This window comes from Dermatophagoides farinae, chromosome 6 (assembly GCF_024713945.1).
Source record: "Dermatophagoides farinae isolate YC_2012a chromosome 6, ASM2471394v1, whole genome shotgun sequence".
Lineage (NCBI taxonomy): Eukaryota > Metazoa > Arthropoda > Arachnida > Sarcoptiformes > Pyroglyphidae > Dermatophagoides > Dermatophagoides farinae.
Window position 1 is genome coordinate 3,879,075 of NC_134682.1, and position 27,660 is coordinate 3,906,734.

At 30.0% G+C, this 27,660-nt stretch overlaps 4 protein-coding genes across 10 annotated transcripts; 1 reads left to right on the forward strand and 3 right to left on the reverse strand.

Annotated features, from left to right (window-relative positions):
• The first annotated feature begins 1,035 nt into the window (after positions 1–1,035).
• Positions 1,036–13,547, forward strand: LOC124493725 (pyrokinin-1 receptor-like). 7 transcript variants are annotated; one of them, XM_075732358.1, is made up of 5 exons: positions 1,036–1,052; positions 9,027–9,135; positions 9,228–9,923; positions 11,367–11,967; positions 12,141–13,547. In XM_075732358.1, the coding sequence occupies exons 3-5, from the start codon at positions 9,231–9,233 to the stop codon at positions 12,917–12,919; spliced, it is 2,073 nt and encodes a 690-aa protein (XP_075588473.1). In that variant the 5' UTR covers positions 1,036–1,052; positions 9,027–9,135; positions 9,228–9,230; the 3' UTR covers positions 12,920–13,547. The 7 variants fall into 7 exon arrangements, with proteins under 7 accessions (XP_075588473.1, XP_075588472.1, XP_075588476.1 ...); XM_075732357.1 differs by lacking the exon at positions 1,036–1,052 and adding an exon at positions 7,188–7,500; XM_075732356.1 differs by lacking the exon at positions 1,036–1,052 and adding an exon at positions 8,314–8,474.
• A 2,340-nt stretch (positions 13,548–15,887) lies between these two features.
• Positions 15,888–24,446, reverse strand: LOC124493992 (uncharacterized). The gene is made up of 11 exons (XM_075732368.1): positions 24,194–24,446; positions 23,400–23,648; positions 22,449–23,239; positions 22,170–22,373; positions 21,185–22,088; positions 18,494–21,111; positions 18,205–18,406; positions 17,316–17,927; positions 16,991–17,102; positions 16,516–16,802; positions 15,888–16,372 (listed from the first exon to the last, which is right to left on the reverse strand). The coding sequence occupies exons 2-11, from the start codon at positions 23,620–23,622 to the stop codon at positions 16,296–16,298; spliced, it is 6,030 nt and encodes a 2,009-aa protein (XP_075588483.1). The 5' UTR covers positions 23,623–23,648; positions 24,194–24,446; the 3' UTR covers positions 15,888–16,295.
• On the reverse strand, positions 24,290–26,644 carry LOC124494255 (uncharacterized). Its single transcript, XM_047057420.2, has one exon. It carries the CDS (start codon positions 26,642–26,644, stop codon positions 24,290–24,292), a length of 2,355 nt encoding a protein of 784 aa, XP_046913376.2.
• Positions 25,170–27,556, reverse strand: B9d2 (B9 domain-containing protein 2). The gene is made up of 3 exons (XM_047057421.2): positions 27,282–27,556; positions 27,070–27,210; positions 25,170–26,989 (listed from the first exon to the last, which is right to left on the reverse strand). The coding sequence occupies exons 1-3, from the start codon at positions 27,367–27,369 to the stop codon at positions 26,673–26,675; spliced, it is 546 nt and encodes a 181-aa protein (XP_046913377.2). The 5' UTR covers positions 27,370–27,556; the 3' UTR covers positions 25,170–26,672.
• Between the last annotated feature and the right edge of the window lie 104 nt (positions 27,557–27,660).

The window sequence follows — 27,660 nt, forward strand, 5'->3', positions numbered from 1 at the left end:
ATGTAATTTATGTGGAAAGCAAAATCTCTTTGACGGTTAGTCGGTAGTTCGGATGAACAAAAAATTAATTTAAACTCAACCCAACAGCATCATCATCATCATCATCATTGCATCGATGGACATTTCTTGTTTCATAGGTCATTTTTTTTTTGGTATTGATTGCTTTTTTTTCTAGTGAAAAAGTAAATAAATAAATCGACAACATTGAAAATAATTTTTCCCGGTAATCCAACATATGACCTAAATTTTTTTTTCTATTTCTTTCTTTCTTGAATTTTGAAATATTGTGGATGGGGTCAAACAAAAAAAATCAAATTATTATCATTGTCGTTCATGTAAATGTTAATTACATTCTCATGCACTTCATCAAATGAATGTCAATTGATTTTCCATCCAGATTATAACAGAATATATATATCCAACGACAACAAATCTTTCAACATTCTGATTGTAATATTTACAATGTCATTTATTCATTGAACGAATCATTTCCTTGTCGCTGTCGTTGTTGTTGTTTGTTTGATATGTTTATCAGCCATACACACACACACAACACACATGGATGCACCAATAAAACCCGGAAGCATATAGAATATCACTGCTTGATATTTGATTAATTAATTTGATTATGATGATGATGATGACAAATTTTTTTCTAAAAACATGACATCATCATCATTATCGTTATCTGAAATTTCTTGTTTTCGTATTTTTCTACATCCCTATGGACCAATCTATTTTTTTCTGTTTCTTTTTGCAGTGTTTGTGTATTTGATTCAAAGTTTCAAAAAAATTTTTTCTTTTTTCTTTCTCACTTTCAACACGAAATATATTCGAAACAAAAAAGTTTCATCATGGCCAGTATAGATGGCGGCCATACATACAACACATATGACTATTTGTCAATTCTTTGGCCATTGCTGCGGCACAGAATCCATCCATCCATCCATCCATCCAGCATTTATTTATTTTTTCAATTTAATTCTGATGGCCATATTTTTTTTGTTGTTGTTGTTGTTGTCTGATCATTCATTCGATTTTATTTGTGTCAAGTAAGTCATATTTTTTTTATGTTCTCATTCGATTGAATCATAATTCTGTTTCATTTCATTTCATTCCATTTTCTTTTCATTAATTTTTACATTCTTTCATTCATTGAATGTTGAGATTGATGTCCATGTCACACTCATTTTGTCCATTTCTTTTGTGTTTAGATGTGTAGTTAATTTAAATTACAAACATACGCATGATGATGATGATGATGATGATAAAATATGGGCCCGGCAATGAATATAATGATTATTTTCATTGTTTTTTTTTCTTTGGTTCCAATATATGGAATTTGCGACGAATCATTTTGGATTCTATTTTTGGAATCACTTTTACTAATTTTGTCAATTTGTCTTTTGTTTTTGTTTTTTTTTTTGTTTTTTCCAATATGCTAAACGAATTTGTTTTGTTTTTTTTCTTGTTCCATTCTTAAAACGTTAAACATTTGTAGAATTTATGTTTTCATCGTTGGCTCTCATTGTATTCAATCACATCATCATCATCATCATCATCATCATCAGTCTTTTTAAGACAGAAAAAAAATCCGAAAGTCAAAGAAAAAATTTTTTCTTTTGTCAGTCCACAAATCCATTGAATTTTTTTTTCATTTTTTGTTTTCATGTGTTCACTCAATCCGTTATAAAAAAAAGAAAATGAAAATATTTGAAATTCGCTGCTACGATAAGATCGGTTGGGGATATTTCGATTTTGTTTTGTTTAAGCTTCTATAGATGAGGACAGAAAAAAAATCGAATCATTTTTTTTTTTTAGTTTGGCAATTTTTTCTTCGTCATTCTCATCTGATCTGGTGCAGTTGCTGCTGCTGCTGAGGCTGCTGCTTAAAAGGCCAAACGAATAAGAGAAAAAAAACCTTTTGGATTCATTAATAAGTCTTTGATTTTTTTTTTTTTTTTTTTGGTTGTTGAAAATCACTCTTTTTCATTTTCTAATTTTTTTTTTCTTTTTGTTCTAATCGATCTTCAATACAACAACAACAACAACACAATAATGATCGTATATGGGCAATTTTTGACTTTAATTTTTTTTCACTTCTTTTTACGCCCAATTCACAAATATAAATCTTTTTTTTCTCTCATCTTTCGCCGCCTGTATATCGACAGCAGCATCTGCACTGTACGCCAACCAAAACGATTCGTCTTGGATCGTGAATCATGATCCATTGACTTCCAAGTGATGTTGATGATGGTGATGAACTGAACACACACACACACACACACACACGATTGAGTATCACGAGTTAAAGTTATTTCAATACAGTATCAATATTATGGGCGTTTCGGTATTTGTTTGTTTTTCCTTTTGTTTTCCATACACACCATTATCATCTATCTGCCAAATTCTGAACCTTTTTTTTTATTTTTGACGATTATTCATTATGATTTGTATTGTATCGACGTGTGTGTATGTGTATGTATGTGTGTGTGATGAAACCAAGATGTTTGAAATGGAGAAAAAAAATATTCTATAATCGAAATAGAAATAGAAATTGAATTAAATTCTATAGTCGGATGTAGTCAGTTTTATTTTTCTGGTCAAACGAAACAAAAGAAAAAAAAACAGAATTCACAGAATAACGTGAGAATCATATTAAATAATAATGATGATGATGATGATGACGTTGAAAGGTTTTTTTTTATAGCCATTGTATATAATGGTCGTTTCCGGTTGAAATAATATCCACCATTATTGTTTGTTGTTTGGTTATTATTTTACAATGAAAATGAATGGTATAAGGTGTTTATTTATTTATTTTTTTTTTTTGCATAAGATTTTCCATTTTCGATGATGAATTTTCAGTATTTATAATTCCTGAAATTTTCTTTAGTTTTTTTTTTTTTTGGTTCCGTTTCTGTTTGTTTTTTGTGTGGTTTTATTCGGTTTTTGCCATGTCGTGTGCGTGCGTTTGTGTTAAGATGATGATGATGAATTATCCATTGTGTGTGCAGTGGAATGTCAAGATTAAAATTTTTTTCTATTCGAATGTTTACAGAACAACAACGACGACGACGACAACAGATTTATATTCAAATATATATCAATCATATGGTAATAATTTTCTTTTTCTCGGTTCAATTGATTCTATTTATAAACATCTTGATGACAATTATTCTATTTTTTTAAATTGCCTTTTTTTTTTGCCATTCATCGACTTGGAAACACTGCTAGTTGCTAGCTAATTTTGTTCATTTTTTTTTTGAAATTAGCTCTCTACTATGTGTTTATTATTCTGTTCGGTTTGGTTTTTTCTCTTGAATTTCTCATGCCTGAAGAAATTGTTCCAAATTTTGATGGTTCATATCTCGGTATCACGGTAGCTGGATTTCATTATTTCCATTCCAGTTAATTTTGAGTTTGTTTTTTTTGTTCATTCTCTCCCCCCCCATTGCAATAATAATAATGATGATGACTATGATGACAATATATAAATGTGAAAATAAAAATAAGGGTAGTAGCAACTTGATACCAAAAAAAAAGAGAAAAAAGAAATATTCGTTTCAAATATAGGCCAATGACTTTGATTCTTGTTGTTGTTCTTGGTTGTTGTTGTTGTTGTTGTTGTTGTTGACAATGACTTTGAATTGAATGAATTAAATAGAAAGTTTACTTTAGATAAGGAATGGAAAAAAAAATTCCAAAATTTGAAGTTTTTCACTCATTCACACACATACACAGAGAGAGTTTATATGTGAGTTGGCATGTGTATGATAGCCACCACCGTCATTTATCATTGGAATATATAAATTTTTCTTGTGTGTGTGTATGTAAGAAAAAAAAACAGTCAGTGGAAATTAAACAAAAAAAACAGCAACAACAACAACAACAAGAAAAATATTTATTCGGTTCTTGACTTTTGACTTTATTTTTTATTTTATTTTTTTTTTTTTTTTTTTGTTAAAATATTCTTGTGTGTGTGTATGTGTTACGTATATATCGTTGTATAGTATGCAAAAATATTTCATCTACAACTTAAATTCTGGCCAAACATGAAAGATCACGCGAATGAACACACACACCGGTGATGATATATCCCCACAGCAAAGACAAGCTTTTAGATGCAATAACCACCAACCCACATCCTAACACCCCAAACACATACACACACACACACACACACACATTATGTCGAAAACTTTCCATGGCTAATTTTCTGGGATTTATGGATTTTTTTTCTTTGCTTATTTACTTCTGGATTCTTTGATTTTATGGTAGATCATATTACACACTTGCACACACACAGACAGACAAATCATGAGTAAAATTTTCGATAATATTGAACCACCACCATCTGATTCTTTTGGATTCTTGTTTCAACTATCATTTTTATTTATATATATATATTTTTTTTACTGACCATAACGTTTTATTTTCAGAGCATTTTATTTCATGTTTTGTTTTGCTTCAATCTCTATATTTTTTCCATATTTCACTAGATATCATTTTCACAATATAATACAAACCGAAAAATTGTTTCTACCGATATAAACGTATGAAACTTTGCAATAAACACATACATACATATATCTCTTATTTGTTTGCATTAATGTCCATTGGACTAATGGACCATTTCGTAATGTTTGTAGTTACCATTTTTGTTTTGTTTTTTTTCATTCTTGAAATTTTTTTTCTTTTTGTTTTTTTCGGCTTTTGGATATATTCCCGTATTTATATATATGGTTATCATCAGTATATATCTATGGATGTTTTTTTTCTCTCATTTCATCCACGCTATTTTGACCATCATCATCATCATTATTATTATCGTATGGTCATCATGATGATTTTGTACGATTCAACCACACACACAGACGCACTCATTTATGTCACACGTTTTCTCTCTCTCTCATTCTCTATTTGTATAGAATACCGGAATATGGAATTTCATTTTCTATTTGCTGTCATTGTTGTTGTTGTTGTTGTTGTTGTTGCTGATTCTTCTATTCATTCTTTCATTGGATTTTTTTTTTTGTTTCCCTTGTTATTAATTTCTGGTTTTTTTTTCTCTCTTCAATATTCTTTCCATTTGTAGCCATCATCATCAATAGCATCATTGTTATTGGTTTTTAACGCCTGGTGTGTGTGTGTGTGTGTGTATGGTACCAAAATCGATAATAAAAATAATATGAAAATGGATCTCGTGACTTTTCATATTTTTCTTTTCTTCATCTTATTGTATTTCACTTTAGATATGGCTATCATAGTATCCATATCTAAAGTTTTTTTTGCTTTGTTTTGTTTCTTTCTTCTGTTTTTGAGTTATTTCTGGATGGATGGATGGTTCATAAATAGAACAGGGCTCTTAAAATAACATTAACAGTCATTTTTTTTCCAGCTATAAATTCTGTTCCATTATTTGTTTGTCCGTGTGTGTGTTATTTGTTCCAAAAAAAAATATTTCACAATGCACACACACATTGAAATTGAATTGATTTTGAAGCGTTTTGGTACCACCATGGAATATGATGTTGACTATGATGATGATGATGATGATGATGTGACAAATTTCCGCCATTTTCATATATATATCACTTTATCGTATTCCATTCCAATTGTGTGTGTGTTTTTTTCTCCATATATTTGTATATTGTCATCAACATTGAGAGTTTTTTCTTTATAATTGAAAACTTTAATCATCAATGATTGTCATCATCATCTTGCATTGTTTGAAATGGGTAGTAATTTTGTCGATGGGTGGTGCTTCGAAATGATTATCATCATGTTGATGATTTTGAAGTAAATAAATTGGAATGGAATTAAATTTAGAAAATTAAAACTCAAAAAAAAAAATTAACTAACAACACAAAAAAGAGAATATTCATCTTTATTGATTTTTATTTTTTAATCAATTTTATTAGTAAGAATATTCTCTGTTTGTTTATTGTTCATTGTTTTCTATGGAAGAAAAAATCAAATTCGTATGAATCGATCGTTTGGAATAATAATGAGAATCTGAATCTTTTGAAACAACATCGGTAACAATCATGATGATGATGATGATGATGATGATAAAAAATAATGATTCCGAATGTTTGCAACAGAATAAATAATAAAAACATTAATAACTTTGTCAATAATCGGTATATAATCAGAATTGTATTCTCTCTCTCTCTCTCTCTCTCTATGTCCGTGTGTGTGTGTGTGTGTTGAGACAAGTTGTTTCCACGGAAAATGAAAATAAATCTATTCATAAACTGTCTATTGCTGGATAGATTTTTTTTTCCATTTATCTTGTCTGTTGCTGCTGCTGGTGGTGGTGGTGGTGGTGGTGGTGGTGATGGTGGTTTTTTTGTGCTATCCAATTCCAAACGTATTTTTTTCTCCACTATTTATTTATTTATTTATTTGCGGATAATGACTACCAACAAGAATCGGAAAAATGAACAGCAAGGAAAAGGAATTTTTTCGTTCTGTTGGAATCAATTCCGATATTCAATTTCATTCTCATTCATTCATTCATTCATTGAATTTTAGATCATAACGGTTATGTTATATCGGTTAACTGGCTAACTGGTTGGCTGTTTAGCATTTTATTTTATTTTTTTATGTTTGGCTGAAGAATAAAAAAAAAAATGAAGAGAAACGAAAACCGATTCATCAATCGATTGATTCAATTCTTCAAAAGTAACAGAAGAACTAACACGAGTGTGCACAAAACGCACACACACACACACATTGACGTCGATGACGACAAATAGAATATTCTTTGTTTTGTTCTTTGTGTGTGTGTGTGTGTTTTTTTTTCACCGATTTAAGTTATGATCATTTTTTCTCGATATATTGCCTATCAATGGTGATATATTTACTAAATGCTTACTGAATATTATATACAGTAATATTATCTAGGCGTGTTTGTGTGTGTGTATTCTGGTATGTTTTACTATTCTTGATTCTTGCTACTTCTTGGTTCGATTTTTTTCATCTCTGGATTCCAACACACACACACACACACACATAGATATATTCTGCTATGCTACTCGCTGCAAATTTGGAAGCAAAAGAGAAAAAAAAATTCCCTCAAATTGCTACACATAGTCATGGGTGTTGAAAGAATCTGCGCTGAAAGAGTGAGAGAGAGAGAAAGAAAGAATTTCAAACCAATCATTCCACATTGGTTTGATAGTAGTAAATTATGGTTCGTAGCAAATTCGTCACATTTTTTTTTCTCTCTTTCTTGGTTTGTTTGTTTGTTTGTTTTCCCGCGTACACGAAAATTTTTTTTTCTCTCTTCGATTCAAAACCAATTTATTCGTTAATAACTTGTATTTGTATGTACAAGACTGTGACAAAAATCAACGAATAAAAATTGATAATTTTTAGCCATTTAAATCAATGTGTTTGTGGTGTTCATTCATTTTTGAAAATTTATTTGAATTGAAATTTACTCACCATCATAATCGAAAAAAAAATCACATCAAATTCGTCAATCGGTTTGTAAGTGCAAAACCAAAACCACAAATTTAAAAATTCAGTTCATACTGTTTTTTTCGATTATTTATTCATTTCGATTTCGATTGTGATCACAAACGATTTGTGGACAAAAAATTTGTAATTAATTTTAATTTAGTTTTTTTTTTCTTTCACCAAAATTGTTGATTTGTGTCTTTGTCTGAATGTTTGTTTGTATGTGGAGATTTTTGGGATTAATTTTCTCGTTAGTATTGGCTATTTCGACACACACACACACAATGATTCATGATTCCAATTTGATAATAAGATTATTTATTTTTTTTTTTTTTGGAAAGAAATAAGAAGATTGCAAGAAAATGACAAAACTGAATGTGAAATTGAGTGCAAATTAAATCAAAAAAAAAAAAAAAAAATCAAACGACAAAATTTTGGTGAAAACAAAAAATAACAACAAGATTTTCTATTCCACTCTGTTTCTCATCCAATTTTCTCGACCGGAAGAAAATGATGGTGGTTGGTCGATAAATTATTCAAAAAAAAAAAAATTTTTTTTTCGCCTCTGTTCGAATTTCGAAATCACGAATTTCCGTTTTTGTCACCATCACAATATTATTATTATTATCAGCATTGAATTATGTGTGGTTAAATTGAAATCAATTACTGTGTGTTTGTGTTGATTTTTTCATTATCATTTTGTCATTTGAATTTTTTTTTTGACATTTGGTTGATGTAGAGGTCATTTACATACAATTAACGCGTCAATCAATCAATCAATAAAATATGAAAAAAAATGATTTTTTTTGCAGTTATTGAAAACTGTAAATTTTTATTGAATTTTGATTGTTGTTTAACAATGATTGTTTGTTACCAGAATGATGCTGACAACAACCACACTATCAACATTATCATTTTTTCTTTATTGATAAATCGATCGATCTATCGATCTATCAATGAACATCATCATGACCTTCAAACAAGATCCATCTGTGTCTTTGTGTGTAAATCATGATCCATAATGATCCATATAAATAAAACAAAACAGAAAAAAATGAAATTTGAAAAATCCAAAAATATAAATTCAATTTTTCAATAGGAAATCTAATTTAATATTCCGGAAATAACCGAAAAATTGGATGTTTTTTTGGATTCTGTTTTTTTTCTTTCTGTAATACTATCCTGGAATTTTTCTTACCGTTTTTTTTGGCAAATAGAATTGCCATTTTTCAGTTTGTGTGTGTGTGTGTGCGCTGTTTCATTGGTAGCTGTAAAACTTTTAAATTAGATCTTGAAATAAATCATGTCATTCTTGATTTTTTTTTTTTTGGCCAAGTGTTTAATATTGCAGTACAGCCATAAATTCTGTGTCTCTGTGTGTGTGTGTGTCCAATTACATCACACTGGTTGCGCTGTTGCATCATATAAATTCTGTATAACTGAATTTAAAACTCGAAAGATAAAAGTTTCATTCATTTAGAGTGTGGTGAAAATAAAAAAAAACACGAATAATTTCCAGTACCGTAATTTGTTTTTTCTTATTTTTCTTTTCTTAGAATACTTTGTTTTTGTTTCTTGAATGGATTGATTCTTGTTGTTTTGATTTAACCTATCATCATTGTTAACGGTAACTGTATCCATCCGTTTTATCCGAATTCTTTACAGGTTTGTCTATCCATAAATATGACATTTAGTTTTTCAATCTTGAATCTTGTTAATGTTTTTTTTTGTTTCCACACACACACACATACACAAAGAGCATGAATCATACAAGTCATCACCATCATCATCATAATCATCAAACACATCATACACATCCGATATCAGCAACAACAACAACAACAACAACAACAATAACAACGACAACAACATCATCATCATCATCGTCAGAGCTTCATATTACAAATAATAATGATTATTATGGCAATAATAATGATAATAATTATAAAATGAACGGAACTGATCATGAAATATTGGAATTATTATTGGGACCAGTTCGTGATCCATTGGGTACTGTATTACCAATGTCAATATTATATATTGTTCTATTAACCACCGGTACCATTGGCAATGTTTGTACTTGTATTGTGATTGCACATAATCGTTATATGCATACGGCAACAAATTTTTATCTATTTTCATTGGCCATTTCCGATCTATTATTATTGATACTTGGCCTGCCACAAGAGCTATTTTTATTATGGCAAAAATATCCATACATTTTTGGTGAATTTTTTTGTCTTGTACGTGGCCTATCATCAGAAACATCGACAAATGCATCAATATTGACCATTACGGCATTCACTGTTGAACGTTATGTTGCCATTTGTCATCCATTAAAATCACATACAATGTCACAATTACCACGAGCTATTAAAACAATATTAGTGATATGGGCTGTTAGCGCTATTTGTGCCTTGCCTGTAGCATGGCAATTTGGTATCATTTTCATGGTAAGTAATATATCGATATTTATAAATAAATGGAATGGTATATATTGATGACAGAAAAAAAAACTACAAATCCATATTATTAGAATTCACTGATGATGATGATGATGATGAATTTTCTTTTTCTTTGATTCGTACTATTGATTTGATTTGTTCCGTTCCATGGTGGTCATCGCCAGGGAGCCAGGAAGTAACGACTGAAAAAAAAACAATTTTTTTCTGTTGTTCTTCCTTTCTAAAAATAAATAAATAAATAAAGTAGAAATAGAAATGAAAAACATTTCGTTTTCTTTACCAATCTATAAGACATTTGGATTTATATATATTTTTTTTATTCTGGTTTTTTATTTTTTTTTTTTTTTTTTTTTTTTTGGTTTTCCTGTCTGTCTGTGTTGACATCACATTGGTGATGGTGAAAGAATATTCTATTGAATGTGTTTCATAGGAACATCTTCAATGATGATGATGTAATGACTTTTCTGGCAAATTTTTATTTTCTCTTTCGCTCATTCTAGTCCGATAATTAATTGTACCCATCATCATTTTATTATTATTGTTGTTATTATTCTTGATGTTTCTTTTTTTTCTCTCTCTCTATGGTTAGAGTTATATTTCCCAATTCAATTCAATTCATTTCATTCCATTCATTAGTGGTGGTGAAGAGACAACAACAACAACAACAACAAAAAAGATTCAGAATCCCATTGACCGGCTTTTTATTTTTTTCCCTCACTCATCTAATAGCCATCCAAATAAATAAAAAAAATGTCATTTTGTTGTTGCAATTATTGTCGTTGTCGTTTTTTTTGTTGCTCTCGATGTATTTCATGTCTTTGTTTATCGGTGACAACAAAACAAAAAAAAAACGGATCACCATAGGATTCGTTATATATATTTATGAACGTATTTCAAGAGTGTGGAAGATGAGTTTTTTTGTTGTTGTTGTTGTTGTTCTCTTTAGATTGACAATCGTTATTGCTACATGGTTAAAAAAATGTGGAATTCAAAATGAAAAGAATGTAATAATAATAATGATGATGATGATATAAACTAGACATTCTTGCCCCCCCCCCCCGAACAAATAAAAATAAAAACAAGCCATTCAGTTATTCATTTCAATTTTTTTTTTAATAGAATGATTCGAGTTCAAGTTTTATATATGAAAAGATTTTCATCATCATCATCATGATCAACAGCAACATGTCATGTCTTGTTTTCTATTTAGTTAATTCAATTATTATGATGACGTATTACACATATGAGATGATGATTTTGTTTCATTTTTGTTTCATTTTATTTCTCTTTTTTTTCTCCCAAATTTAATGATCCTGATATGAATACATCTACAATAATAATGTGTTGATAATCAATTTGTCCGTGTGTGTATGTGTTAATGTACATTTAATCAAATCAAATTGAATCGATTAAAATACTACATTGATTTAGATCAATAAATCGAAAACATTACGAAACATATCTCGTCAATGTGGAATGAAAGTTGTTTATATTGAATATGGTTTCGAAACATCGGCAATCGTATTCTTTTTGGTACCAATTACATTGATTACCGTTTTATATGTATTGATTGGCATTAATCTACGTCGTAGTTCACAACAACATCAAAGTATCATATTGACAGCGACAACAACAAATCGTGATCATTATCAACAACAGAATAATCATCATCATTCGAATCATCATTATCTATTCGCAAAAAGTACAAATGATCAACAGAATCAATTGTTACCAATGCATTCAACATCAATATTAAAATCATCATCATCGGCACGTGAATTATCGACAACGACAACGACGACGACGGCGACTACTACAACAACAACAACAACAACAATGAATTATAATTTAAATCAAAAAGGTTTAAATAATAATTCGAATGTTAATCAAAATTCGAATCAGAATTTACAAACAAATCATCAACCATTATCGACAAATCATCGTTCAAGTATTCTATATCAACGTAATAATTCCATTTCAAGCTCGTATCAGAAACAGATTGCCTCAAGAAGATCGGTCATACGAATGTTAGGTAAGTTTGAAATGAAATTGAATGGATTCAATGAAATGAAATAATTTTTGTTTTTTTTTCATTCATCCATATCATCATCCTCGTATCATCCATAATTATTGCAACATTTGTTTGTTTATGTTTGTGTGTGTGTGTTTATTATTTATTTATCATCAATGTCCACGAATATCAAGTGGCCGTTGTAATAGCCTTCTTTTTTTGTTATTCACCATTTCATGCTCAACGTGTTTTGGCTACATCAATGCATCGTTATAAAATTAATTCACCAACAATACATTATGTTTATGTATTATTAACACATATATCTGGTATTACCTATTATCTATCGGCAACAATAAATCCAATACTTTATCAACTAATGTCAAGAAAATTTCGTATCGCATTCAAAGATACATTTGGTAATTGTTGTCCTTGTTGGCGGCGTTCAATGCCCGACATAACTTATATGAATATTGTTGGACCAGCTAGCGGTGGTGTTGGTGGTTCATCATATCACCTGAATCGTATACCATCATTTCAGAATAATTATTCATTTCGTCGACCATCAAGTTTCACAAATATTGATCATCCATCACAACATTTACGTAATTATTCATCAATGAAATCTATACATTCATTTGATCCGGTTGTAATGTCATCAACAACAGGCACAGCCATTGTTGGTGAACCATCACCACCACGAACACCTTCTTCGGTGTTGACGTTTCGTTTGGATTGTCAAGAAAATGAATTAACAACTGATTCATTATCCACTTCAACAACAACAATGAGAAAAAATTCCGATCAAACAACAATTGTGGTTAATAATGTGGATAATAGTAGTAATGTCAATGTTGCATTAACAATTCAAGATAATAATAGTAGTGAACAATCAAAATCATCACAGAATTCCACAACAAGACCATTGGTTAAATTTAAACAATTTCTTGAAGTACCTTCAGTAAAATTCTAGATCAAACAACAACAACAACAACAACAAAAAAAAGATAACACAATCATTTCAATCTGACAACATGCATTCATCCATGCACAAAACATTGAACAATAAATGAAACGCTTCACTGATTCTCGTGGATATGTATAAGCGACAATTTTGGAATCATCTAAAATGAATCGGCCAAATTTTTAGCAAGAATCGACAAAAAAACAAGACCAATCCGATCCGAACGATCGACCAAAATTATTTTTCCTCGTGATTTATTCATCATTGATGGTCTAGGGTAATTTTCTTTTTTTTCCATTCAATTTGTTATTCCATGGAAAACTAAACAAATCTCTTGCTATTTGATTCTACGAAATTCTAGCCTCTGTGTCTGTGTGTGTGTGTATGTGTGTGAAAAATAGCACGAAGAAATAGATTTTCTTTGGTGAAAAAAAAATACAAAGAAAGAACGATTTTCGATTCATTTGCTTTTTCCAATGATTTTAAGGTGTTTTTCTGTGTTGCCTTCGGTATGTGTGGCTAATTCTTGGAATTTTCAAACAGGCATTATATCGGGAAAGAAAAAAGCCGGATTATTTTTTAACATGACAATTTTAGTTAATTTCTCGTTCACTATAGAGAACAAAAAAAAAAACAATGATAATCGAATCACAATCGTTGGAGCAATACGAGTTTGGAATTTGAAATTTTGTTTTTTTTCTCTTCTTCACTCTGTTTCTCATCATTATTTGATTTTCATTTACTATCATCACATATGTATTCTGTGCATTCATTTTTCTCGCTTTCTCTCTCATACACACACACACACATACACATTCAATCATCATTTTAAATGAAATAAAATGATGATAATCGAAAACAAACCGAAGTTGTTACAAACACCCACACACACACACACACATTCAAAAACGTCGATACATAACAATGTTTCAAAAAATTCAATGAAATTTTATCATCATTCTGGAACTTTTTTATATATTCCGGAAAACTTTTTTTTTGTTGTATCATCATCATCATCATCATCATTATGATCAAAACGAATTGAATGATTCGTGAAGAATGAAAATTTGTTTCTACACAAATACAAGACGACAACGTCGACACTTTTCATATTTTCATATTTTATTTTCATTCGTTTGATTCTTCATCGTTATTGTTTTGTCGTTTTTTTTTTTTTGGTTGTCACATCAACAACAACAAAGTTATTTTTTTTGTCATATTTCTTTTCATTGAAAAAAATTTGTTTTTCGTTCCTGTTCATTGCCACAAAACAACACACACACACACACACACACACACACTATATACACATTATGGTAAATGATGACGATGATGATGATTGTACACTGTTCAAATTACCATTAACTTTTTCATTCATTCTCTCACTCTCTGTGTGTTTTTCTTTTTTTTTCATTTGAAAAAAAATATTCATAACATTCAATAATAACACTTATGTAACCAACAACAACAACGAACCTTTTTCATTTTTTTTTTATTTCTCAACATATATAACATTAAAAAAATGCAAAATATTATGGAAATAAAAATCAAATTTGTAACACATTTTTTTTTCTTCTGTTCATTTGAAATTTGTTTTTGGTGTAATGAATTCACTATGATGATGATGATCAGAATGGTGGGTATTTTGAAGAGAAAAAATTTTTTTTTTTTGGTGTTTTGAAATAAGGTTTTTTTATTTCATTCATTCATTATCGATGGTATCGCTTATCATATATTCGCATCGATTGTTTTTATTTTTTACGCCTGATTCCAAAAAAAAAAAGAAAAAATTCCTAATGAAGAGATTGTTTTTTTCTCGTACTTTCTTATTTCCTTTTCATATATTCAATCAAATCAAAGAATGGAATATACATGGCAACCGTAACTTGTGTTTTTTTTTTGTTTGTGTGTGTGTGTGCATATGCATGTGTTTCAGGATTTTTCTATTCATTTGTTTGTTTTTGTCTAAAACAACAACAACAAAAAAAAATTCATTGAATGAATTAAACAGTGCACATAAAACAAGAGATGTGTACAATGATGATGGAAGAATGAGAAAAAAAAATTAATTACAAATTACAAAGCCGGTATATATGAACAACAGCAACGAAAAAAATATTCTCCAGAAAAAAAGCAAAACAAAAATACAAATCACAATGGAAACTGGGGGGGGGGGAGAAAAAAAAAACAGAAAAGAATCGCTCGATTCATTGTGTACCAACAATAAATGTTGACAAATTCAAATTCATTTTTTTTTCTCTTTAATTCATTCTTTTGTTTGTTTTTTTTTGTGTGTTCTGTTTGCATCATCATAATTTTTTTTTGTGTCATGACAAACAAGTCTCATGGATTTTTTTTTTAAGTCTTTTGTTTTCCACTTTATCATCATCATCTATGTTCCATAGACTAAGGATTAGATTTTTTTTCTGCTCTTTTTTTTTACTGGAGATAATAAATCAAGAATAACAAAGAATTTATAGGAAAATTGTTTAGCAAGATTAAATGAAAAATATATAAAAGATTTCTATAGTTCTATAGTTATCGTTTATTCTGTTCACTTTCATAATTATCATTATTATGATTTTCAAATGGAACAATTCATATATAGTGGAAACGATAAATAATTGGTAGGGCAAAAAAAAAATAGCGGATGGTTACCGGCACCCTATGATGCCACACACAAACATACACACACACACACACACACAGCGGATTCTTTCAGCGGGTTTTCATTTTTATTCTCTGCATTGTTTCATTTCCATTTGCATTTATTTTTTTATTTTTTTTTGTTTTTTGTTGTTGTTGTTGTTGTAAATTCTTGTTGATAATTATCATCATTCATCCACCATAAGCCAATGGGGTTGATTCCATTTTCCAAACAGATAGCAAAAAAAAAAATATGGCCAATAAAGAAAAAGATCAAGATATGTGGAAATAATAATTAATAATAACCATAATATGACAATTTTCAAATGTATTTATGACAAAAACGAACCAAAATATATATGTAATTTAATTCAATTATATAATGACAAAATGATGAAATTATCAGCAATCATAACAATAATAATAATAAATGATTTGAATGAAAAAGAAATGTTTTCGTTGCAATTTTTGTTTTTGTTACTAAAATTCCTAACAAAACGAGAAAAAACAATTGATGAATTCTTGGAAAATTTTCTTTTCCCCATTTGATTCTTGAAGTTCGTGATGGTGATAATATTGGTGTTTTTTTCTTGCAGGTGAATTATAAGAGGGAAAATGTTATCATTATTTCAAAATTGGATTATTTTGTTTATTATGTTTTTGTCATCATAATCGTTATATATTGTGACATTTTGTCTTTTCATCTATGTTTGATGTTTGATATTTGTTTTGATGATTGTTATTCAAGTCCACAGCATTTGTTCCATAATGCTTTCGGATATTGATTATCTTCATAGTTTAGTCCTTGATAATTGGCTGGTGTATTTTATTTATTTTTTATTTTTTTTTTGGCAATGATGAGTTTGTAGAGAAAAAAAAAGTTTTTCCATAGAAAAATCAAGAATAAAAAAACGGAATAAATTCATAGGAAAAAATGAACGAAAAATAATAATAATTACCTCGCCAATTACCGATGCGAACATTCATTTTGTTCAAATCATCCAAAGAAAAACGTGGGATAATCATTTTTCGTTGAAATTTTGGATGTTCCACTGTTTCATTGAATCGTTGATAATCGATTGGCGTCCATATTATACCATCGGGTGAATAAAAATATGCAGGACGATCATAATCGATGGCGAAAAATTTTCCCGTTGCCAATTCGAATCCTTCAAATGAATCAATCGATCTACCAACAATATGCCATGCATTTCCACCAGAATCCGAATAATAACACAAATAATGGCTATGAATGGTTTCAAAAAATAAAATGTCAAAAATGATCACCAAAAAAATTAATGAAAATTATCATAATTTATAATAACTACTATTACTACTACTACATCTTCATCTTTACTCATCAGCTGACACTTTTAATCAGCTGGTGAGTAAAGAGAACTAAGAAAAAAAAAAGAATAAAAAACCTTCACTTACTTGATATTTGAAGTAGCATCACAAAAGTAAATAATATTCGTATATGGATCAATGGATATATGGCGATTCTTTATTGTAGTATCATCCGTATAATGAGTTTGAAATTCGAGTGCTGCCAAAAGAAAATGGAAAAAAAGAGAGATAATAGAAAATTATATGACAAAAGTTTTTCTTATTTTTTTTTCTCTCCAAATCATCATTCTCTTCATCATAATCATTATATGATTCCGAAGAAAATCGAAACACAAAAGTATTAATAGAATCATCAAAAGCAATGAGAGAGAGAGAGAGAGAGAGAGAGAAAAAAAAAAACAAATTAACTTACATTCAGTCGATGCTGGCCTAGTGGATGATTCCAATTCTTTTAGATAACAGCCATATAGTTCAAATTTGACAGCTAGATATTGATTATGAATATTGCCTTTGGAATTGGAATCGATTTTCTGTTTCTTCGTCATTATTGTCGTCGTTGTTTTTGTTGTTTTTGAACTTGAAACACTATCTATTATTATTCGAATTAAACGAGCTTCAATTGGCCACTGTAACCTTGATTCACCAATCGCTTTGATATTTTGATCATCAACATTATTGTAGAGGATTTTTGTTGTATTCGTTCCTTGATACCAAACTTTGCCATCAAAACTATAATCCAAATGATATGTATGTATACTACGTTGATTTTTGATTGATTTGAATTCTATTGATACTAGACGTGTTTTTTGTCGAAAATCTATCTGAATATAATTTTGTCCATTATTCAATGCTTGATTTGGATGGCCATGACGCCAATTACGCCATGCTGGTGACCACCATGATGATGATGATGATGAATTTGGCCGTGCAAATTTTGGAGCAAAACGTTGAGCAATGGCCGATGATGCTGTTATCTGATCATCATGTATATGGCCATCTAACATTCCCAATGGATTATTGCATTCTAAATGATGACAACAAACAAACAAATGAATCGGAAATAATGTCAATATAAATGTGACATGATAATAATAATAATAATAATGATAAAAATAAAATTATTGACAACATTAATTCAGAAAAAGATTACATTGTGTATATGTGTGTGAGTATTTTTTTTTTTTTTTTTGGTTTACTTGTTTGTTTGCTTGTGAATAATAATAATTTTCAAAGTTTTCACGATTTTTCTATATATGTTTACTTTTTGGACAAATTTTTTGTTTTGAAAACAAACAACTTACCAGTACTATGTGTTCGATAATTCATATGTTTCATTTGGCTACAGGGAAATTTTGTATCACTAGATACACGAAAATGTTGACACATCATACGAAATGGTGTTATAATTGACAGCTCTTTATGACCATAACCACGTATATTACGTGGATCAATTTGTATGGTAAAATTGACAATAAATTGTTCATTAAATAAAATCCATGGAAACTAATAGAACAAGAATTGAAAAAAAATGAAAAAACAAAAATTATTAGTCTTGTTTTTGTCAAATTAAAGATAATCCAATTATTTTACCAAAATATCCGTAGATCCATCGGCTAATCGCTTCAATTTTGGCAATTGTCTTGTATTGGCCCAATTAATTCCGCTTATTTCAACAAAATCCGGTGTAAACAAACGCAATACTGGATTAGATGGTTCGGCATTTGAATCCGGTAAATGTCGAATGGTCGCCATCACTGTAAATGTTTCATTTCGATCCAAAACAGGCATTCGTTTTTTATAACGAATGTTGACATCTAATTTTGGATTGGGTCCTTCACCTTCGGACAATCGAATTTTTGCCTCCGTACGAGTGGTAATCGTATTGGTTAAATTGCCATAATGGGCTTCAAATTCCAATCGATAGACATCATTTTCGGTCAATGAAGGATGATCGGTTAGTTCGGCCAATACTTCGATTGTTAAAACATCGGCATCATCATCATTATCATTGAGTGCACTGTTTGTCATGTTACCGATGTCATTATTATTATCACTGTCAAGATTTTGATCTTTTTCACTATTATTATTATTATTGTCATTGTTATTGTTGATGTCAATATAATAAGTGTAACCAAAATTGGCAAACCAGCCAAGCTCCGCATTGATCAGATTTGTTTGATTAATATTAACGGTTGAATTCAACCGAATTTGTGGTTCATTATCCAATGGACAGGGAATATTAGCTCCACCATGAACTAATCGTAGATCATAAAGTACAATATAAGCACGATTCTCATCTGTTTGACCACGAATAGTGACTGATAGTTTTCCAGTAGAATATACAGGAATTCGAATTCTAAAAGGGATCCATTTTCGTTGTCGAATTTTGAAACCAATACCTTCACGACGATCATTCCATTTGGCTAGTATAACCCGTGCACCTTCGGTAATGGGAAAATGGTCCGATATTTGTTGCTGGTGAGCAACGGAATTATTTCCTGCTTCATTAGGGACTACTGTAAGAGCTAATTCATTTTTCGTTTCCAATGGCCGTTGATAATGACCAATCAGTACAGTTCCAGAGACAATAAATGGTAATGAATCGGAAAACGATTCTGTCGGACGAATTGCAAATGCCAACCTCAGCAAATTGTCATTATTATTTCCATTTTCAACAGAATCATTATGGTTTTGTTGTTGTTGATTATTCAAATCAGTGTGGCAAATCATTCCCAATTCAAATTGATTAGGTTGAACATTCAATGACAATGGTGAATAGCATGGATAATTTCGGCCCACTTTAATGAATGCAGCATTACACATTTTGTATGAATTCGATCGATCCATAGCAATCGTCAATTGAGTCTGGTGATTTTTTTCAAGTTCAATATCAAAATAGAAAAGCTTTGGTCGTGTATGATGAATCAATTTATTGTTACCATGAGGTCTGAGTATCACTTTACGAGGTTCGGACAATTTTCGCCGGCTAATTTCCATTGATATATCATCATTCGCATTTGGTTTCGATCCCACCGGTATTATTATTTGTTTTGTAACGGTAATGTCTTTGTGGCCATAAATGACTTTGATACTTATGGTTTGATTACTATTCTCAGCCTGGTCTAACATTCTAATCATGGCCATAAATTCTATACTATTATCATTACGTTCATCGCGTTCAGATTTTCTCCTATGATTACCAAAATTAGTTATCATATCCAATTGTAGTACGGCTCGTTTGTTAATGCCAAATGTTTCAAATGCATATTCAGCTTTTTGATTTGCTTCAACACAGGGTAGATTATATCCAATTCTATGAATCCATAGGCCACATACTGAAATGGCAGAATTTGGATCATCATCATCACCACCAATTTCAATACGTAATGGTCCAATTGTATTCGGTCGAGTCAATGTACGAATGAGAATGTTTGTTGAAAAACCAGGCAGGATAAATGTATCAGTTTCGTTGAATAATTCAGCATCTAAATCGATTGACATATCGGCAGCAATCGTTTCGGGTAATAATTCTGAAATGTTTAAATTTATTTGCTCCGATTTGATGATGTTATCTTGGATGTTTGAGGCTGAATTTGAAATTATGTCAACTCGAATTGGATATTGCTTTAGTGACTGTTGTTGTTGTTCATTATTTGCTCCAGAATCAGCAATCATGATGGCAAAATTTGTCAAAATTTTCTGTCTTACATTCGAACCGTTTACGACTGAAATTGATCCAAAATCGATTCTTGCTCGATCATATGGCCGAGTATTTATTTCGTTTTCTTCTTTTGACATTTTTCTATTATTATAGCCATAAACAATTTGCTTTTCATTGATGGTTTCTCGTTCCACACAAGTGCATGGCATCGTTTCAGCCACTCGTATGACAGAAAATCGACAGATTTTCAAATCAGGTAAACTATCTGCAGCTGTTGCCATATCGGAACTGATTGTTATAAGAAAATCTTCAAAAGCAGCATTCGGTTCGAATTCTAATTCTACATCAACTGCTGCGCCTCCTAAAACAATCAAATCTGACCATTTTACTGAACTATTTGTCGACAATTCGATATTCGATGATGATGATGAAGTTTCATTATTGCCATTTTCATTAGACAAGATGTTTAGTTGATTATTCATGATCATCAATGGTTTTGTTTCGTATCCGCTAGTCACTTGAATATGTTCTGGTTTTATTGAATATTCTATTTCAAAGGTTGAATGAATTAGTTTGAAGTCTATATAAAGATTTTAAAGTCTAGAAAAATGAATACTTACCACCAGGTTTGACATGACTATCAAACGGTAATCGGAATGTAATCTCGGCAACTAAATCATTATCATCCAATAAAAATGGATTCACTAGACGGATAAAATTTATTCGTCCAAAACGAAAAAGAAATTTATTTTTTTCTAAACGTTGTGGCTTCAAACTTATTGGATTAGTATACGGTATGTTGATACCATTTTCTTGATACAATATTCTAGCTGAACAAGGTATGAATGGAAGTTGTGGTGTTCCCATTCCATCAATGGTGATAGCATAATCGGTAAAGACATTTTCATCTTTGAAATCACGGAATTTAGATAGAATTTTCAACTGTGTCAAACCGCCTTTGGTCAAATCGTGCTGTGTGAAATTGGCAGCAGATCCAATCATAAATGATTGCAAACGTTCGTTATTATTTCGACCGACAATAGTTATGTTGAATACTCGGGTAAAATAGCTACGTTTAGTGATAAAAATATCCAATTGAAACGAAATATTTCTGCCAATATTTTCCTCAAAATTCATTGCATAAACTGGAAAACTAAAACTGATAACATTATCCGGATTTTTCATAAATAACCGAGATTTTTCTCCATTGTTGGTGACTGTATTCATATTTAGTGTACTAAATGTATATGATTGCATTGTTGCACTTAAATTTCGATAACCAATATAATGATGTGGTGAACTAGGCATTGTTACATAATTCGATCCAAACTTGGTAACACTTATCAATCCTAACGATAACCTGTTATCCGGTTCATATTCATAAGATGTTTTATTCAATTCAATGCGGACCGGATCAGAACGAAACTGAAAATTGGCATCGAATCGAAAAATCGCTGCACTATCCAAAGCAATCTTTGTTGGTTCTTCAACAATGTCTACTTCACAGAAAACCTGATCATCTTTCTGTTGACAAACAACAGAAAATAGGCAACAAAAAAAAACAAAATAAAAATATATTTCATACATGTTTGTGGCTATACTTACATTCAAAACTGAAACAGTTGTGATTTCCGATTCAGCTACATATGTAAAACTTCCTTTCGTATGTTCCATACCAACAATAAGTGAATGTTTTTTCTTAGCTCTTCGTGGTTTACGAAATAATATGACCGAAAAACAAATGGACAATTCATTTCGATCTTGACCATTGTTTTTAATAGTACCAAAATCCAATGTCAACCGATTATACTATACAATTCGTTCGTACAAATGGTAATTGATTTTGAAAATTTTTAAAATAAAAAAAATTTCAACAATACTTACGACATTGGCGGTTTTATTTGATAGGAGAAATTTTGGTTCTGGTATGTTAAATTGCATGTCATTAGTTTCATATGGCATTGAAAAATTATATAATGATAATGATGAACGCTTAACACTCAACGGGGAATCTAATGTCTGTATATCCAATACAAGATCACTTGAACCTTTTGGGAATCCAATATCTAACTTGTAATGTATTGAACTTCCAACTTGTAAGGAACTTGTTTCACCAGCCACTGTACGTAGACGAAAATTTATACCATTCAATTCTAGTCCATCATCATTTGAACTCAACGCAGACAATGATGATGGTGATGATGAATCATCCGATTCAGCTGATGATGCAGATTGTCGTTTGATACGGTCCAATTGATTTTGAATATTAACAAATATTGTCAACGTTCGAGATGAATTTTTATTTCGATAATAATAATCCCCAATGGTTTTCAATTCATTCCAATTTGGATTCATTGCTATGATCATCAATTTGTAATGTTGTTGTTGTTGATAATAATGATCCAATAGTTTATTGTCAATTAATTTTGGTTTATTGATGAAAATTTCACCAGTTGTTGAATTGATTCGAAATATTTCTTGTTCATCCTGTTCAATGATTTCATATTGAATCTGTGCACAAGTACAATTTTCAATATTTAAACCAACACAATCATCATTATGAATATCATCATCATATGCATGAGCCTTAAATATTGGTCTATGATGATGGATCGTTTCTTTTTTCAAATAAAGATTGATTATTTTTTCCGAAAAATATGGCTCATGTAAATCATCTGTGTGAAAATCAAAAGAAAAAAAAATGATAAAAAATTTTCATCATATCAAGTGATTATTTCATTCATTCATATTCTATTCATTCGAAAAAATGTATAGAAATAAGACTGAAAAAAAACCTGGAGAAAAAAAATTGTCATCTCAAATTTTATTGCTTACCAAATTGATCACAATGTGATCCATGCCAACATGGCATACATTTACAATAACTGTCATCATTCTTTATTCCATTATCATTATCGATACAATCACCATGGATGCAAATATTACCATTCTTACATGATGATGATGACTTTGCATGAACAAAATGACAATGAAAAATTGTCAACAATATTAAAATAAAAAAAATGACTAAAGTAGCAAAATAATTTCTTGATAACATGATGATTATTGGTTGAAATCAAAAACCTAAATGAATGAAACAAAAAATAACAACAATGACAATATATGATTTTGTGATCAACCAACCATTATCATCATTGAATTTAATAAATTCATATTGACGTAATTAATCGCGTTGCTTAGATGCATGTTCCATTGTGGAATATTGTGGTTGGTTTTCTTTTTTTTTCCTAAATAATTCAAAGAAATGCAATCACAATTATGAAAACTGTTTCATGTTTTTTGTTTTCAAATAGTTAGCTGTCCAATTTGGACCATTTTGGATTTATTAGGATAAATTATTTAGAATTAAAAGAAAAATCTCTGGTTCGTGTGTGTGTGTGTGTATGGGTGTGTTTTGGTGTGTTGGTATTTGGAAATTGTCCAGTGTAAAAAAATGTCATACATTGATTTTATCGTTTTTTTTTTGTTTTTTTATGTTTATATATGGGTTATATATGTTTATGTTTGGTTTACATTCATAATTCATTCATTATAATCTTTTTTTTCTCTGTTTGTAGATATTATTTTTTTTGTATGGACAGTTAATAAATGGCTAAAAAGATAATTACCAAAATTGATTCGAAATAAATATATATATGAATGAATCTCATGAAAATGGATGAAGTAAAATCTTTTGGAGATAAAATAATAATGAAAAAAAAATTTCAATAAAAATAGATAATTGTTATAGTGATCATGACCATGAATACATGAATGATGGATGATGAATAATGGTTAAATTGAAATCCAATTGATGATGATTTCGATGAAACTGACGGTGTAAATGGATAGAAAAAATCAGCCGGTAATTCAACACGAAATGAAGGTGCCGGTGCATATTTCGGCACAAATGGTTCGCTTATGTCTATAAAGTTTACGTATGTTCGTAAATCGATCGTTAAATTACAATCATCATTATCATTATTATCCACATTATTATTCGATGATGTACATTTGTAATTTAAAATGGATTTCTTTCGTACAATTTCCACGCCAATCATTCGATAATGGATTTGATCGATACGATTAATGAAAAAATTGTACATTAATTCGGTAATTATTTCTTCTGTACATTGTAAATGATTTTTATAATGATTAGTCTGACTATTTTTATTATTTTTATTATTATTCATTGATAAAATAGTGGAATTTATTTCTCGTATTAATGGCCGAATCCAAACTATAGAAGTATCATTTTGGATTAAATCCAATCTAGTCGGTGGATATGATCCGATAAATAAATAGCTTGAATTTTTTGTTCGATTATCATCATCATCATTATAATAGTCGAAAAAATCCAAATATTTACCAACACTAGATTTGATGACCGTGCATGACATTGATTTTGTTGTTTGTTGTCGTTGTTGTTGTTGTTGTTGTTGATCAGCCGTTGTATTATCGGTTTTATTCACAGTCATCGTTTTTATAATTTTATTCAATGATAAACGACATATTTCATAACGATTCCAGCCAAATTTGAAAATTGAATCGGCAATTTTTTCATCATGATCACATAAACCTTTTGCATAGGTACCAAGAAGAAAATTTCTTTTTTCAATTCGATGAAAAGTATGGTTTTGATCGATTCGTATGAATTTGATTTCCTGACCATATTTATAACCTTTAGTTGTGGGCCGATTCTGTAACCAATTTTCATCATTATCATCGGTTAATGATGTTTTTGTTATTGTTGTTGGTAATTTCCTTCCAAACCAACGGAATGTTACATTGAATTTTTGTTGAATAAATTTTCTAGATTGCAAATAAATGGCCGAAAAATTGCTTATTGAAGGCAAATCGATTTGGCCTATCCATATTTGTATTCGTCTTATGCCCTGTATACCTTCATGCCATACTAAATAATCAACTTTTTCAACAACATTATGGCAAATTTTTGTCTCAAAATCGTAATATGGTTGTTCATAATGTTTTCCATCCGTTTCTATTCGAACAAATTTATAGCTACTATTATTTGAACTGGTGTTGAATTTCTCAGAATTAATAAATGTTTGATATATAAAAACATTTGGCTGTAGATAGGTTCGATAATCAAAAAATTGATTGCCGGTACAATCTTCGGCTAAATTCGTTGGAACAATACGAAGACAAATCGATTGATAATCTTTTAAATATTTCACTATTTCAAGACGGCCACTACAAACATCCATTCGATTATTGATGTTGTTAAGGCTATTGATTGAAATTGGTAATTTCCAATGGTAATATTCTAGTATGGTATGATTTTTTTGTTGCTTCTGTTTTTGTTGTTGATTACTTAATGTCCGAAAACGGAAACGAATTATCGGAGAACCGGATTTATATTGAACCAATGATTGGATTTTAGTTATATTTTGTATTATTCGTTGTTCATAATCATCATTAACATCATCATCATCATCATCATCATTGAAAATGGATTTCATTGGAACCACAATTTGACCAAATCGAAATTTATGTTTTGATTCTATTCGATCTAATTGATTTCTTTCAATAATAATCGGTTGATGGACATATGATTGCCGTCGGAAAGTATTTTCTTTGGCCAAACATAATAATGGTGATGATTGATAGAATAATTGCTTTTGATTACCGTTATTATTATTAGTAGAGTCTAGACACATTGATAATGATGGAATCTCGGATATGTCCGATATGAATTTGGATTGTTCAAATTTCAAACATTGTCCAAATGAATAGCGATCAATTTCTGTACAATTTAGATCACAACAGCAATCTATGTCACAATAGTCCAGAATAGAATCGCATTCACAACCTTTTGAATTGTTGGACCATTTAGCAAGAATTTTTTCAAATTCTTCACGATATCGTATAAATTGTTTATCATTTTTGTTTAATTTTGCTTGATCATCTGTAATATTATTCAAATTCGTAGAGGTAGTAGCAATGTTTGATGGCTCCAAGGCAAATAACAGCGGTATATGACCATCGATCAAAATTAAATAAATTGTGATGAATGAAATTGAAAATTTCGAAATTGCTTCGATGGACAGTTTTTTCATATTGTCAAATTTGCTATTTAGATGATGATTAATGAGTTTCAACACCGAATTTCTCAAAATCTTTCAGTACAATATTTAGATCAAGACAAACGATGCCCATCGTTTCTGTATGCAATTTAAAACGTTGTTCATGTGAATATATTAACCATTCTTCGGTCAAATGCAACGATTCACCATTGAATATATTGGCCAATCGATCGATAATGGAACCGATTGGACGCCAAGTATGACAACGAATTTGTTTAGAACCCGGTTGTGATGGAATGTTTACCACACCGTAACTGATTAACGATGTCTGTTCGAAAGAATTTCGATGCCAAACTTCAATCAATAATTTTGGCCAACCTGAATTAGAATTGAAACAATGATTGATCGATATAATAATGTGAATATTCAATGAATGCAACTATTTTTAATGAATTTACCTTGAATTCCTTTGGTTACTAGATGTAAATCGATTGGATGTGACCAGCAGATGAAATTATTCGACGATGATGATGATGATGAAGAGCCGTCAACTTGTGTTTGTCCTTCAGCTATACCTTCGAGAATTTTCCAACCAGATCCTAACCAACGTATAATGGATATGAATCATTATATTATACACAATTCAATTCATCCATTGACTAATGCTTACCGATAATCAATTTCCATTTACAAAACAATGAATTTTCATTGAAATTTTTACCACCGGTAATTTGTCCAATCATAAACACTTCAGCCATTCGGCCATTGATATTTTTTCAATTCAAATAGTTACTCAATTCACAATTTCAAGATAAAGATGTTTAGAAAATTTATTTCTAAAATCTATATATATTTGTATTATTCCAATGAATGTTTGAAATGGAAATCAAATACAAAACATAACGGATGGTTACCATGTCAACCTGAATTTGTATTTCCAACCATAATGGTAATAATAATCATATCGACCAAACCTTTTTGTGTTTGTGTGTGTGTGTGTCTGTGACATAACCTTCAGCTGTTAACAACAACTATTAATGCTGATTATA

What these genes read in the sequence shown, in the direction of transcription:
- B9d2 (XM_047057421.2), bottom strand. Translation starts at nt 27,369, where the DNA reads ATGGCTGAAGTGTTTATGATTGGACAAATTACCGGTGGTAAAAATTTC. An exon ending in TAAATGGAAATTGATTATCG is followed by an intron (nt 27,211 to 27,281) that starts GTAAGCATTAGT and finishes TACGTTGGTTAG; the next exon opens with GATCTGGTTGGAAAATTCTC. An exon ending in AGTAACCAAAGGAATTCAAG is followed by an intron (nt 26,990 to 27,069) that starts GTAAATTCATTA and finishes ATTCTAATTCAG; the next exon opens with GTTGGCCAAAATTATTGATT.
- LOC124493992 (XM_075732368.1), bottom strand. Translation starts at nt 23,622, where the DNA reads ATGTTATCAAGAAATTATTTTGCTACTTTAGTCATTTTTTTTATTTTA. An exon ending in CAACTGTTTCAGTTTTGAAT is followed by an intron (nt 22,089 to 22,169) that starts GTAAGTATAGCC and finishes GTTTGTCAACAG; the next exon opens with AAAGATGATCAGGTTTTCTG. An exon ending in GATGCTACTTCAAATATCAA is followed by an intron (nt 16,803 to 16,990) that starts GTAAGTGAAGGT and finishes AACCATTCATAG; the next exon opens with CCATTATTTGTGTTATTATT.
- LOC124493725 (XM_075732358.1), top strand. Translation starts at nt 9,231, where the DNA reads ATGAATCATACAAGTCATCACCATCATCATCATAATCATCAAACACAT. An exon ending in AATTTGGTATCATTTTCATG is followed by an intron (nt 9,924 to 11,366) that starts GTAAGTAATATA and finishes ACATTGATTTAG; the next exon opens with ATCAATAAATCGAAAACATT. An exon ending in ATCGGTCATACGAATGTTAG is followed by an intron (nt 11,968 to 12,140) that starts GTAAGTTTGAAA and finishes ACGAATATCAAG; the next exon opens with TGGCCGTTGTAATAGCCTTC.
- LOC124494255 (XM_047057420.2), bottom strand. Translation starts at nt 26,644, where the DNA reads ATGAAAAAACTGTCCATCGAAGCAATTTCGAAATTTTCAATTTCATTC.